The sequence below is a fragment of the Carcharhinus amblyrhynchos genome, unplaced genomic scaffold (assembly GCF_965287045.1).
Source record: "Carcharhinus amblyrhynchos unplaced genomic scaffold, sCarAmb.v2.hapA chromosome_139, whole genome shotgun sequence".
Taxonomy (NCBI): domain Eukaryota; kingdom Metazoa; phylum Chordata; class Chondrichthyes; order Carcharhiniformes; family Carcharhinidae; genus Carcharhinus; species Carcharhinus amblyrhynchos.
Window position 1 is genome coordinate 376,775 of NW_027649879.1, and position 15,113 is coordinate 391,887.

The 15,113-nt window shown below is 56.5% G+C and overlaps 1 protein-coding gene across 1 annotated transcript in view; it reads right to left on the reverse strand.

Annotated features, from left to right (window-relative positions):
* LOC145338682 (equilibrative nucleobase transporter 1-like) overlaps positions 1 to 15,113 on the reverse strand; it is a 56,545-nt gene that overhangs the window by 29,958 nt on the left and 11,474 nt on the right. The window contains exons 3-6 of the mRNA XM_080183071.1: positions 12,971 to 13,204; positions 11,134 to 11,266; positions 3,952 to 3,998; positions 270 to 346 (exon numbers count right to left, since the gene is read on the reverse strand). Of these exons, the coding sequence (XP_080039197.1) occupies positions 270 to 346; positions 3,952 to 3,998; positions 11,134 to 11,266; positions 12,971 to 13,157 (444 nt within the window). The 5' untranslated portion in view covers positions 13,158 to 13,204. The remainder of the gene's footprint in view (positions 1 to 269; positions 347 to 3,951; positions 3,999 to 11,133; positions 11,267 to 12,970; positions 13,205 to 15,113) is intronic.

The window sequence follows — 15,113 nt, forward strand, 5'->3', positions numbered from 1 at the left end:
GGCCCACAGGCTGCGCCGATGATATCCCTCCCTACCAGGCCTATCTATAACCCTCAATCCCGTCAAATCCCATGGACTCATCCAGAAGTCTCTTAAAAGACCCCAGCGAGTTCGCCTCCATCACCACCACCGATTCCACTCACTCACCACCCTCTGAGTGAAAAACTCACCCCTGACATCTCCTCTGTACCTGCTCCCCAGCACCTTAAACCTGTGTCCCTCTCGTAGCGACCATTTCAGCCCTGGGAAATAGCCTCCGAGAATCTTACCTGGATGTTTGTGACAAGAAACAGGATTCCTCCGATAGCAAGAAAGCAGACTGCAGGGAACAGCATTAATGCGATTTCTACAACAGAGAGAGAGAGAGAGAGGATGGTGGGTGGTGGGGAGAGAAAATATGAGAAAAGCATTTACAAAGTGTGGTGCTCCCTCAGTGAGTTATAGGTGTCACTTGTAACCCCAACACTACTGTACCCTGGATTATTACACTCCTGTACCCTGGATTATTACACTCCTGTACCCTGGATTATTAACCCCCAGACAAGTCGCGGGGGTTACAGATAGTGTGACGTGAACCCAAGGTCTCGGGTGAGGCCGTCCTCATGTGTGCGGAACTTGGCTACCAGTCTCTGCTCAGCGACTCTGCGCTGTCGTGTGTGGTGAAGGCCGCCTTGGAGAACGTTTACCCGAAGATCAGAGGCTGAATGCCCGTGACCACTGAAGTGTTCGCCAACAGGAAGGGAACAGTCTTGCCTGGTGATTGTCGAGCGATGTTCATTCATCCGTTGTCGTAGCGCCTGCACGGTCTCCCCAATGTACCATGGCCTCGGGACATCCTTTCCTGCGGCGTATCGGGTAGACAACGTTGGCCGAGTTGTAGGAGTATGTGCCGTGTACCTGGTGGATGGTGTTCTCGTGTGAGCCGATGTCATCTGTGTCGATGTCTTGCAGAGGTTGCTGTGGCAGGGTTGTGTGGTGTTGTGGTCACTGTTCTGAAGGCTGGGTAGTTTGCTGCGAACAATGGTCTGAGGTTGTGCAGTTGTTTGAAGGCAAGAAGTGGGGGTGTGGGGATGGCCCTGGCGAGATGTTCGTCTTCATCAATGATATGTTGAAGACTCCGGAGAAGATGTTGTAGCTTCTCTGCTCCGGGGAAGTACTGGACGACGAAGGGTACTCTGTCCACCGTGTCCCATGTTTGTCTTCTGAGGAGGTCCATGCGGTTTTTCGCTGTGGTGCCTCGGAACTGTCGATCTATGAGTCGAGCGCCATCTCCTGTTCTTTTGAGGGCATCTTTCAGCGTCTGGAGGTGTCTGTCACGATCCTCCTCATCTGAGCAGATCCTGTGTATACGGAGGGCTTGTCCGTAGGGAATGGCTTCTTTAACATGTTTAGGGAGGAAGCTGGAGAAGTGGAGCATTGCGAGGTTATCCGTGGGCTTGCGGTACAGTGAGGTGCTGAGGTGACCGTCCTTGATGGAGATGCGTGTGTCCAAGAATGTAACCGATTCCGGAGATTAGTCCATGGTGAGTCTGATGGTGGGGTGGAACTTGTTGATGTCATCATATAGTTGTTTCAGTGATTGTTCACCATGAGTCCAAAGGAAGAAAATGTCATCGATGTGTCTAGTGTATAGCATCGGTTGAAGATTCTGTGAGGTGAAGAAGTCTTGTTCGAACCTGTGCATGAAGATGTTGGCATATTGAGGTGCGAATTTGGTCCCCATGGCCGTTCTGTGTGTCTGGATGAAAAACTGGTTGTTGAAGGTGGAGACATTGTGGTCCAGGATAAAGCGGATGAGTTGTAAAATTGCATCTGGAGATTGGCAGTTGTCAGCATTGAGTACTGAGGCAGTCGCAGCAATGCCATCGTTGTGGGGGATGTTGGTGTAGAGCGCCGAGACATCCATTGTGACGAGGAATGCCCCTGGTTCAACTGCTCCGTGTGTGCTGAGTTTCTGTAGGAAATCTGTAGTGTCACGACAAAAGCTGGGGGTTCGTTGTACAATGGGTTTCAGGGTTCCCTCGACGTAGCCGTAGAGGTTCTCACACAGAGTCCCATTGCCCGATACGATGGGACGGCCGGGTGTGTTTGCCTTGTGTATCTTTGGGAGGCAGCAGAGATCTCCAACGCGGGGAGTACGTGGAATGAGATCTTGGGTTCATGTCACACTATCTGTAACCCCCCCGTGACTTGTCTGGGTTTGTAAAATCTCACTTACTGTCCTGTCTGGAGACAATACACATCTCTTTAACCTGTGCTTAACCCTCTCTCCACTCACATTGTCTGTACCTTTAAGACTTGATTACCTGTAAAGACTCACATTCCTACCATTATTGCACGGAGGGTGTGGAGAGTCTGCAGAAGGATCTAGATAGACTGGGTGAATGGGCCAGGAACTGGCAAATGGAATTTAATGTTGGCAAGTGCGAGGTGGTCCACTTTGGTAGGAATAATGGTAGGAAGGATTATTACTTACGTGGCGAAAAACTGCAGCAGGCGACGGTGCAGAGGGACCTCGGGGTCCTTGCGCATGAGTCGCAAAAACCCAGCTTGCAGGTGCAGCAGGTGGTCAGGAAGGCGAATGGGATGCTGGCCTTCATAGCGAGGGGGATTGAATATAAAAGTAGGGAGGTCTTGCTGCGGCTGTATAGGGCATTGGTGAGGCCGCAGCTGGAGTACTGTGTGCAGTTTTGGGCGCCGCACTTACGCAAGGATATTTTGGCCTTGGAGGGAGTGCAGAGGAGGTTTACTAGGCTGATACCGGAGTTGAGGGGGTTGAGCTATGAGGAGAGGCTGAATAAACTAGGCTTGTACTCGTTAGAGTTTAGAAGAATGAGGGGAGATCTCATTGAGACATATAAGATGATGAATGGGATGGATAGGATAGAGGTGGAGAGACTCTTCCCGCTCAGAAAGGACAGTAGGACTAGGGGGCACAGCCTCAAGATAAAGGGGGGGCGGTTTAGAACGGAGTTGAGGAGGAACTTCTTCACTCAAAGGGTGGTGAATCTCTGGAATTCTCTGCCCGTTGAAGTGGTGGAGGCTGCCTCGCTCAATATTTTTAAGACGCGGGTTGATGGGTTCTTGATAAGAGAGGGGATTAAGGGTTATGGGGAGAGGGCGGGAACATAGAACATAGAACATTACAGCGCGGAACAGGCCCTTCGGCCCACAATGTTGCGCCGACCAGTCTTATTTTTAAAAAAAAACATTGACCCACTAATCTAAACCAATCCCTTTTCGTCCATAAACCTATCCACCAATCTCTTAAACGCCCCCAAACTAGGCGCATTTACAACTGCAGCAGGCAGGGCATTCCAATCCCTCACCACCCTCTGGGTAAAGAACCTACCCCCGACATCCGTCCTATAACTACCCCCCCTTAATTTAAAGCCATGCCCCCTCGTGCTAGCTTTCTCCATCCGAGGAAACAGGCTATCACTGTCCACCCTATCTAAACCTCTAATCATCTTATATGTTTCAATAAGATCCCCAAAGTGGAACTGAGACACGACAGATCAGCCATGATCTTATTGAATGGCGGGGCAGGCTCGAAGGGCTAGATGGCCTCCTCCTGCTCCTATTTCTCATGTTCTTATTATTCTGTAAATTGAGTTTGCGTCTTTATATGCCCTGTTTGTGAACACAACTCCTCACTCACCTGATGAAGGGACAGCGCTCCGAAATCTCGTGGCTTTTGCTGCCAAATAAACCTGTTGGACTTTAACCTGGTGTTGTGAGATTTTTTTTTACTCTATTGACAGAACACAGGACCATGCATTCTTTCTCTGGCAGTAACTGAACCTGTTCTGCTAGCTTCACTGACTTCCTCAGGATCCTCCCGTTTCCCCAGTTCACCCTTCCCCACTTTGCCTGCAGCTCGCTTCCCGCCGTCCGGAGATCAAGTTAGGCAGACGGGAAAGTTCTGGGGAAGTATCAGCCAGCACTCACCAGCGTTGGAGAAGGCAATCATCAGGTTGGCTGTGGTGTACAGCGATCTGGAGCGACGTGGGGGGGGGTGGAAAGAAAGAAACACGACATGTTTTAAACCTGCTCTGGCTTGCTCCCACCCGCCACAGACTGCTCCCCCGCCCCCCCACCCCCCCCCCCCAACTTCACCCCACCCTCAGTAAATTAACCCCCACCGACTCCCCACATCCCCAAAACCGTCTCCAGCCCGTCAAATAATCCGCAGTCAGAAGATCGGGAAGAAATAGCAGGCCAATCTGCCCATCCAGCCTGTTCCACCCCAGTTTTTTACAACATAAGATATCGGAGCGGAACGAGGTCACTCGGCCCATCAACTCTGCTCCCCCATTCAATCATGGCTGATATTTTCCCCATCCCCCCATTCTCCTGCCTTTTCCCCATAACCCCTGATCCCCTTATTAATCAGGAGCCGATCTATCTCTGTCTTAAAGACACTCAGTGACCCGGCCTCCTCTGTGGCAAAGAGTTCCACACATTCCCCACTCTCTGGCTGAAGAAATTCCTCCCCATCTCTGTTTTAAAGGATCGTCCCTTTAGCCTGAGGTTGTTCCCTCTGGTTCTAGTTTTTCCTACTCGTGGAAACACCCTCTCCACGTCCACTCTATCCAGGGCCTCGCAGTATCCTGTAAGTTTCAATAAGATCCCCCCCTCATCCTTCTAAACTCCAATGAGTACAGACCCAGAGTCCTCAACCCATTCCTCATACAACAAGCTCTTCATTCCAGGGATCATTCTTGTGAACCTCCTCTGGGCCCTTTCCAAGACCGGCACATAGAACATAGAACATAGAACACTACAGCACAAACAGGCCCTTCGGCCCACGAGTTGCGCCGATCACATCAATACCTACCAACCCATAGACCTATCTATAACCCCCAATCCCATTAAATCCCATATACTCATCCAGAAGTCTTTTAAAAGACCCCAGCGAGTTCGCCTCCACCACCACTGACGGCAGCCGATTCCATTCACTCACCACCCTCTGAGTGAAAAACTTACCCCTAACATCACTTCTGAACCTCCCTCCCCGCACCTTAAATCTGTGTCCTCTCGTAGCGACCATTTCAACCCGGGGAAATAGCCTCTGAGAATCCACCCTATCTATTCCTCTCAACATTTTATAAACCTCTATCAGGTCGCCTCTCAACCTTCGTCTCTCCAGGGAAAAGAGTCCCAGCTCCCTCAACCTATCTTCATAAGGCATGCCTCCCAATCCAGGCAACATCCTTGTAAATCTCCTCTGCACCCTCTCAATAGCTTCCACATCCTTCCTATAGTGAGGCGACCAGAACTGCGCACAGTACTCCAAATGAGGCCTGACAAGGGTCTTATAAAGTTGCAGCATTACCTCCCGAATCCTAAACTCAATCCCTCGATTAATGAAGGCCAGTGCACCATACGCCTTCTTGACCACCTCTTCCACCTGCGAGGCCGATTTAAGAGTCCTGTGGACCCGGACCCCAAGATCCTTCTGCTCTTCAACACTGCTAAGACTCCTGCCCTTGATAATGTACTCGTTCATCCCATTGGTCCTGCCAAAATGGACGACTACACAGTTATCCGCGTTGAAGTCCATCTGCCACTTCTCCGCCCAGTCCTGCATCCTATTTATCCTCCCTTAGATACGGGGCCCAAAACTGCTCCCTGGATTCACTCCCATTCCGAAAATGATCTCCTCCCGATCCCCCCACCTCAGTGCCTGAGCTCACAGTAAGGTTCTGTCTGACCCGACTGAGGTCTCAGACCCGTTCTCCTACCTGTCACCGTCCCCACCCTCCCCCTCCCCACCCCTCCCTGTCCCCCCCCAACCTCGAACCTCCCCCCCAACCCCCCCTCCCTGCCCACCCCGCACATTCTCCATCATCTCGCTGATGAATAATCTCTCTCTATCTCGGCCTTGAATAGACCCAGTGAGCTGTAGCACCCCCCCCACCCCACTTCCCGCTCTCTGAGGAACAGAATTCCACAGCCTCTCCTGCCTCGCAAGATTAAATTCCTCTGAGTCTCCAAAACTAGGAACAGGAGGAGGCCACTCAGCCCCTCGAGCCTGGCTCTGCTATCCTTTATGATCATGGCCAATCACCACTCTGCAGGATTGATGGGCCGAATGGCCTCCTTCTGCACTGTAGGGATTCTGTGAATCTATTCTATAAGGAGACCAAAACTGCGCATGGGTGGCACAGTGGGGTTAGCGCCGCTGCCTCACAGCTCCAGGGACCCGGGTTCGATTCCAGGCTCGGGTCACTGTCCGTGTGGAGTCTGCACATTCTCCCCGTGTCTGCGTGGGTTTTCTCCGGGTGCTCCGGTTTCCTCCCGCAGTCTGAAAGACCGTGTGCTGGTTAGGGTGCGTTGGGCCGTGCTAAATTCTCCCTCAGTGTAACCCCGAAGAGTGTGGAGACTGGGGGATTTTCGCAGTAACTTCATTGCAGTGTTAATGTCAGCCTACTCGTGACAGCAATAGATAAGCCTAACTGGGAGACGCAGAGAGAGAGAGACAGAGAGAGACAGACACAGGTGAGGGGAGAGGGTGAGAGAATGGCAGCCAGAGGTGAGTGAGTCGAGGGTTGGTGAATTCAGAGTGGTTACAAGTAGGAATCGGAGTGTCAGGGCTCACCGGAGGGCCAGGGGAGAGAGAGGAGGGGGGAGCGAGAGAGGGAAGGGGGAGAGGGGGAGCGAGAGAGGGGAGGGGGAGAGGGGGGAGTGAGAGAGGGAAGGGGAGAGGGGGAGCGAGAGAGGGGAGGGGGAGGGGGAGTGAGAGAGGGAAGGGGGAGAGGGGGAGCGAGAGAGGGGAGGGGGAGAGGGGGAGCGAGAGAGGGAAGGGGGAGAGGGGGAGCGAGAGAGGGGAGGGGGAGAGGGGGAGCGAGAGAGGGAAGGGGGAGAGGGGAGCGAGAGAGGGAAGGGGGAGGGGGAGCGAGAGAGGGAAGGGGGAGGGGGGAGCAAGAGAGGGGAGGGGGAGAGGGGGGAGCGAGAGAGGGGGAGCGAGAGAGGGAAGGGGGAGAGGGGGAGCGAGAGAGGGAAGGGGGAGAGGGGGAGCAAGAGAGGGGAGGGGGAGAGGGGGGAGCGAGAGAGGGGGAGCGAGAGAGGGAAGGGGGAGAGGGGGAGCGAGAGAGGGAAGGGGGAGGGGGAGCGAGAGAGGGGAGGGGGAGAGGGGGAGCGAGAGAGCGAAGGGGGAGAGGGGGAGCGAGAGAGGGGAGGGGGAGAGGGGGAGCGAGAGAGGGGGAGCGAGAGAGGGAAGGGGGAGAGGGGGAGCGAGAGAGGGAAGGGGGAGAGGGGGAGCGAGAGAGGGGAGGGGGAGAGGGAAGGGGGAGAGGGGGAGCGAGAGAGGGGAGGGGGAGCGAGAGAGGGAAGGGGGAGAGGGGAGCGAGAGAGGGAGGGGGAGAGGGGGAGCGAGAGAGGGAAGGGGGAGGGGGAGCGAGAGAGGGAAGGGGGAGGGGGGAGCAAGAGAGGGGAGGGGGAGAGGGGGGGAGCGAGAGAGGGGGAGCGAGAGAGGGAAGGGGGAGAGGGGGAGCGAGAGAGGGAAGGGGGAGAGGGGGAGCGAGAGAGGGAAGGGGGAGGGGGAGCGGAGAGAGGGAAGGGGGAGGGGGGAGCAAGAGAGGGGAGGGGGAGAGGGGGGAGCGAGAGAGGGAAGGGGGAGAGGGGGAGCGAGAGAGGGAAGGGGGAGAGGGGGAGCAAGAGAGGGAGGGGGAGAGGGGGGAGTGAGAGAGGGGGAGCGAGAGAGGGGAGGGGAGAGGGGGAGCGAGAGAGGGAAGGGGGAGGGGGAGCGAGAGAGGGAAGGGGGAGGGGGGAGCAAGAGAGGGGAGGGGGAGAGGGGGGAGCGAGAGAGGGGGAGCGAGAGAGGGAAGGGGGAGAGGGGGAGCGAGAGAGGGAAGGGGGAGAGGGGGAGCGAGAGAGGGGAGGGGGAGGGGGGAGCGAGAGAGGGGAGGGGGAGAGGGGGGAGCGAGAGAGGGAAGGGGGAGAGGGGAGCGAGAGAGGGGGAGCGAGAGAGGGGAGGGGGAGAGGGGGAGCGAGAGAGGGAAGGGGGAGAGGGGGAGCGAGAGAGGGGGAGCGAGAGAGGGGAGGGGGAGAGGGGGAGCGAGAGAGGGGAGGGGGAGAGGGGAGCGAGAGAGGGAAGGGGGAGAGGGGGAAGGGGGAGAGGGGGAGCGAGAGAGGGAAGGGGGAGAGGGGGAGAGAGAGGGGGAGCGAGAGAGGGAGGGAGAGATGAGAGTTGCTTGCGTGCGAGAGGCAGAGGAAGTTACTCAGAATGAAAGTGCCTGGCAGATGGGGAGGAAACAGTGGTTGGGGGGTTGGACACGGGAGACAATGAGTAATCTGCCTGGGTACAGGAAATACACCCAGCTGCAGAGACACGAGAGCAGCACACGACTGAGTGTGACACAAAGCTGGCTCCTTGGGGGGGGGGGGCGGGGGGAGAGACAGAGAGAGACAGAGAGGGACGGAGAGGGACGGAGGGAGAGGGATACAGACACGCAGAGATAGAGAGACAGACAGACGGAGAGAGACAGAGGGAGGGAGTGTGGCACAGGCCGGTTCCAGTGGGGCACAGACCCATCACTCTCTGCATAAGAAGAAGGTTCCTCCTCGTATCCTCTCTACACCAACTAACACTTGCAGGTGCAGCAGGTGGTCAGGAAGGCGAATGGGATGCTGGCCTTCATCGCGAGGGGGATTGAATATAAAAGTAGGGAGGTCTTGCTGCAGCTGTATAGGGCATTGGTGAGGCCACACCTGGAGTTACTGTGTACAGTTTTGGTCTCCTTACTTGAGAAAGGATATACTGGCACTGGAGGGGTGCAGAGGAGACTCACTAGGGTGATTCCGGAGTTGAGAGGGTTGGCTTATGAGGAGAGACTGAGTAGACTGGGGCTATACTCATTGGAATTCAGAAGAATAAGGGGAGATCTTATAGAAACATATAAGATTATGAGGAATTGATAAGATAGAAGCAGGGGAGTTGTTTCCACTGGAGGGTGAAACCTAGAACGAGGGGGCATGGCCTCAGAATAAGGGGGAGCAGATTTAGGACTGAGTTGAGGAGGAACTTCTTCACACAAAGGGTTGTGAATCTGTGGAATTTCCTGCCCAGTGAAGCAGTTGAGGCTCCCTCATTGAATGTTTTTAAGGCAAGGATAGATAAATGTTTGAACAGTAAAGGAATTAAGGGTTATGGTGAGCGGGCGGGTAAGTGGAGCTGAGTCCACACAAAGATCAGCCATGATCTTATTGAATGGGGGAGCAGGATCAAGGGGCCGAATGGCCTACTCCTGCTCCTAGTTCTGATGTTCTCCCCATGTCTGCATGGGTTTCCTCCGGGTGCTCCGGTTCCCTCCCACACTCCAAAGATGTGCAGGTTGGGGTGAGAGAGTAGGTGTGTGTGTGTGTGTGTGTGAGTGAGGATTGGCCATGCTAAATTACCCCTCGTGTCGGGGTAAAGATGTGGCGTTAGAGAGATAGAGCGGGATTGTGGTCGGTGCAGACTTGATGGGCTGAATGGCCTCCGTCTGCACTGTACAGATTCTACGATTCACTGAGGGAGAATTTAGCACGGCCAATGTACCCTAACCAGCACGGCTTTTGGAGCGTGGGAGGAAATCGGAGCACCCGGAGGAAACCCACGCAGACATGGGGAGAATGTGCAGACTCCACACAGACACCGACCCAAGCTGGGAATCAAAGCCAGGTCCCTGGCGCTGTGAGACAGCAGTGCTAACCCACTGTGCTGCGGGGAATGGAACCCGGGTCCCTGTGAGACAGCAGTGCTAACCCGCTGTGCTGTGGGGAATGGAACCCGGGTCCCTGTGAGACAGCAGCGCTAACCCGCTGTGCTGTGGGGAATGGAACCCGGGTCCCTGTGAGACAGCAGTGCTAGCCCGCTGTGCTGTGGGGAATGGAACCCGGGTCCCTGTGAGACAGCAGCGCTAACCCGCTGTGCTGTGGGGAATGGAACCCGGGTCCCTGTGAGACAGCAGTGCTAACCCGCTGTGCTGTGGGGAATGGAACCCGGGTCCCTGTGAGACAGCAGTGCTAACCCGCTGTGCTGCGGGGAATGGAACCCGGGTCCCTGTGAGACAGCAGCGCTAACCCGCTGTGCTGCGGGGAATGGAACCCGGGTCCCTGTGAGACAGCAGTGCTAACCCGCTGTGCTGTGGGGAATGGAACCCGGGTCCCTGTGAGACAGCAGCGCTAACCCGCTGTGCTGCGGGGAATGGAACCCGGGTCCCTGTGAGACAGCAGTGCTAACCCGCTGTGCTGTGGGGAATGGAACCCGGGTCCCTGTGAGACAGCATTGCTAACCCGCTGTGCTGTGGGGAATGGAACCCGGGTCCCTGTGAGACAGCAGTGCTAACCCGCTGTGCTGCGGGGAATGGAACCCGGGTCCCTGTGAGACAGCAGCGCTAACCCGCTGTGCTGCGGGGAATGGAACCCGGGTCCCTGGCGCTGTGAGACAGCAGCGCTAACCCGCTGTGCCACTCTAGAAAGGAAGTTGGGCAGGAAATTGGGTCTAGCTCTTAGTGCCATGAACTCACTGAACTGTCCCAAGTTCAAACATACGGGGATTGAGACAGGAAGAGGTTGTGCCGGGATTTGAACTGGGGAGACCTGGTTTACTGAGCGAGTGTGTTAACCTCTACACCACAGGGCCAATGTGGAACGACACACACAATCCTCGCCGCTGTTCGAACCTTTTAACAAACTGGACTTTATGAAGGTCGTACGTTTCCAAAGGATTGTGTCAAAGGCAGTGCCGTTCAGAGGAGACACTGTCCTGACTGTACACCATCAATCTGGTATTAGCAGAACGTGATGTGAAACATCCGCTGTGTCCCGGACACTGTTCCTGAGGGACTCCTGCAGGGACGTCCCGAATCTGGGACACAGGGAGATGGGTCGTGGCTTGTGGAGGGTCAGTCCTCCCGGCTCCAGGACATCCCTGCAGGGATCCCTCAGGAATAGTGTCCGAGACCCAACCTTCAGCCTTCCCTCCATCCTGAGGTCAGAGTGGGGATGTTGGCTGATGATTACACAAGGTTCAGCGCTCCTCAGATACTGGGACAGCCCGCTCCCCCCCATCCCCCCCCACTGCTCCCAATCCCAGCAGACCCGGAGCACCCCACCAGAATTCCCCGGAAAAGGTGAAGGACTCACATGCTGAGGACTCGGGTCCACATGGTGCCAGCGTGGTCAAACAGGAAGCCACAGGGTAGGGTGACAAAGTTGTTAACGAAGGAGCCCACGGTGAAGATCAGAGCGAAGCGTTCATCCTGAAGATCACAGGATACTGAGAGAGAGAGAGAGAGATTCTTACAACAGAGCGGCACTCCCTCAGCACTGACCCTCTGACAGTGCGGCGCTCCCTCAGCACTGACCCTCTGACAGTGCGGCGCTCCCTCAGCACTGACCCTCTGACAGTGCGGCGCTCCCTCAGCACTGACCCTCTGACAGTGCGGCGCTCCCTCAGTACTGACCCTCTGACAGTGCGGCACTCCCTCAGCACTGACCCTCTGACAGTGCGGCACTCCCTCAGCACTGACCCTCTGACAGTGCGGCACTCCCTCAGCACTGACCCTCTGACAGTGCGGCGCTCCCTCAGCACTGACCCTCTGACAGTGCGGCGCTCCCTCAGCACTGACCCTCTGACAGTGCGGCGCTCCCTCAGTACTGACCCTCTGACAGTGCGGCACTCCCTCAGCACTGACCCTCTGACAGTGCGGCACTCCCTCAGCACTGACCCTCTGACAGTGCGGCACTCCCTCAGCACTGACCCTCTGACAGTGCGGCGCTCCCTCAGCACTGACCCTCTGACAGTGCGGCGCTCCCTCAGCACTGACCCTCTGAAAGTGCGGCACTCCCTCAGCACTGACCCTCTGACAGTGCGGCGCTCCCTCAGCACTGACCCTCTGACAGTGCGGCACTCTCTCAGCACTGACCCTCTGACCCTCTGACAGTGCGGCACTCCCTCAGCACTGACCCTCTGACAGTGCGGCGCTCCCTCAGCACTGACCCTCTGACAGTGCGGCACTCCCTCAGCACTGACCCTCTGACCCTCTGACAGTGCGGCACTCCCTCAGCACTGACCCTCTGACAGTGCGGCACTCCCTCAGCACTGACCCTCTGACAGTGCGGCACTCCCTCAGCACTGACCCTCTGACAGTGCGGCGCTCCCTCAGCACTGACCCTCTGACAGTGCGGCGCTCCCTCAGCACTGACCCTCTGACAGTGCGGCACTCCCTCAGCACTGACCCTCTGACAGTGCGGCGCTCCCTCAGCACTGACCCTCTGACAGTGCGGCACTCCCTCAGCACTGACCCTCTGACAGTGCGGCACTCCCTCGGCACTGACCCTCTGACAGTGCGGCGCTCCCTCAGCACTGACCCTCTGACAGTGCGGCACTCCCTCAGCACTGACCCTCTGACCCTCTGACAGTGCGGCACTCCCTCAGCACTGACCCTCTGACAGTGCGGCACTCCCTCAGCACTGACCCTCTGACAGTGCGGCACTCCCTCAGCACTGACCCTCTGACAGTGCGGCACTCCCTCAGCACTGACCCTCTGACCCTCTGACAGTGCGGCACTCCCTCAGCACTGACCCTCTGACAGTGCGGCACTCCCTCAGCACTGACCCTCTGACAGTGCGGCGCTCCCTCAGCACTGACCCTCTGACAGTGCGGCGCTCCCTCAGCACTGACCCTCTGACAGTGCGGCACTCCCTCAGCACTGACCCTCTGACAGTGCGGCACTCCCTCAGCACTGACCCCCTGACAGTGCGGCGCTCCCTCAGCACTGACCCTCTGACGGTGCGGACTCTCCGCTACCTCCCTCTGCCCTTTGCGCTGTGACAGCTCCCATCCTCTCTCCGTCCCTGCTATTCCCTGATAGACCTGCTCCCTCTCGCCTGCTCCTGCCCCACACACACACAGACACACACTCACAGACGCTCACACACAGAGACAGACACACTCACACACACACACACACACACTCACGGGTGCCGTTCTCCGTGCCGTGGGAGCTGGTGTTGCTCAGTGGGATGCAGAGATCGGAGAAATAATTCTCGTTCTTTAGGATGAAGACGAGTGAAGCCCATCCGAATATGACCCCCGCAAATCCGATACACTCAAACAGGCCGGTAACAAACGTTAAATATCTCTTCATCCTCTGCACGGTCTCCATTTCCCCACTTTCCAAATTCCCTTCGATATCCTGGAATATCCCGATCCCTGTGTTGGAAGGAAAGGTGAGAGGGGTCTGGTGTCTGTTCCTTTTAACCCATTCCTGGGCCAGTATTTACTGCCCATCCCCAGTTACCCCTTGGGGGCCAGTTGAGAGTCACCCACATTGCTGTGTCTCTGGAGTCCCATGTAGGCGAGACCGGGGTAAGGACGGCAGATTTCCTTCCCTAAAGGGAACCAGATGGGTTTTTCCCCACAATGGGTCATCAGGAGATTCTTAATCCCAGATATTTTTTTATTGAAGTCACATTCCACCGTCTGCCGTGGTGGGATTCGAACCCGGGTCCCCCAGAACATTAGCTGAGTTTCTGGATTAATAATCTAGTGATAATACCATGAGGCCATCACCACGCCACATCAGAGACTGTACGGGGGGGAGTGTGTGAGTGTGACTCTACGCGGGGGGGTGTGTGTGAGTGTGACTCTACGCGGGGGGAGTGTGTGAGTGTGACTCTACGCGGGGGGAGTGTGTGAGTGTGACTCTACGCGGGGGGAGTGTGTGAGTGTGACTCTACGCGGGGGGAGGGTGCGAGTGTGACTCTACGCGGGGGGGAGGGTGTGAGTCTGACTCTACGCGGGGGGGAGTGTGCGAGTGTGACTCTACGCGGGGGGAGTGTGTGACTCTACGCGGGGGGAGTGTGTGAGTGTGACTCTACGCGGGGGGAGAGTGTGAGTGTGACTCTACGCGGGGGGAGTGTGTGACTCTACGCGGGGGGAGTGTGTGAGTGTGACTCTACGCGGGGGGAGAGTGTGAGTGTGACTCTACGCGGGGGGAGGGTGTGAGTGTGACTCTACGCGGGGGGAGTGTGTGAGTGTGACTCTACGCGGGGGGAGGGTGTGAGTGTGACTCTACGCGGGGGGAGTGTGTGAGTCTGACTCTACGCGGGGGGGAGTGTGTGAGTGTGACTCTACGCGGGGGGAGGGTGTGAGTGTGACTCTACGCGGGGGGAGTGTGTGAGTGTGACTCTACGCGGGGGGAGTGTGTGAGTGTGACTCTACGCGGGGGGAGTGTGTGAGTGTGACTCTACGCGGGGGGAGGGTGTGAGTGTGACTCTACGCGGGGGGAGTGTGTGAGTGTGACTCTACGCGGGGGGAGGGTGTGAGTGTGACTCTACGCGGGGGGAGTGTGTGAGTCTGACTCTACGCGGGGGGAGTGTGTGAGTGTGACTCTACGCGGGGGGGAGTGTGTGAGTGTGACTCTACGCGGGGGGGAGTGTGTGAGTGTGACTCTACGCGGGGGGGAGTGTGTGAGTGTGACTCTACGCGGGGGGAGTGTGTGAGTGTGACTCTACGCGGGGGGAGTGTGTGAGTGTGACTCTACGCGGGGGGAGTGTGTGAGTGTGACTCTACGCGGGCGAGCACACAGGCTGTGGTTTAAATGGAAATGTTTGGCTGCGTGTTTCTAAATATCTCTGTTAATTTTTAACAGTTCCTAATCTGTTCACCGATGTGTATTGACCGGCAGCTCCCTGTGTACGGAGCTCCTTATCTTAAAAGCAAAATCAGTGGAAGCTGCAGATACGAAAGTGAGAGTGAAGTAATAACAGAGGAAAAACATCTGGACAATTGCCAGAAAAATAGTAAGTTGGGCTTTGAGTGAGTGTGACACCAGAAAGAGAGACTGAGAGTGGGAGACAGGGAGAATGTGTGTTCCTGCCTCACCACCGGCGGGGCAGTGTGTTATTGTGTACCTCTGTGAGTGTGCGAGGGTGTGTTACTGGGTGAGTGTGCGAGGGTGCATTACTGGGTGAGGGTGCAAGGGTGTGTTACTGGGTGAGTGTGCAAGGGTGTGTTACTGGGTGAGTGTGCGAGGGTGTGTTACTGGGTGAGTGTGCGAGGGTGTGTTACTGGGTGAGTGTGTGAGGGTGTGTTACTGGGTGAGTGTGCGAGGGTGTGT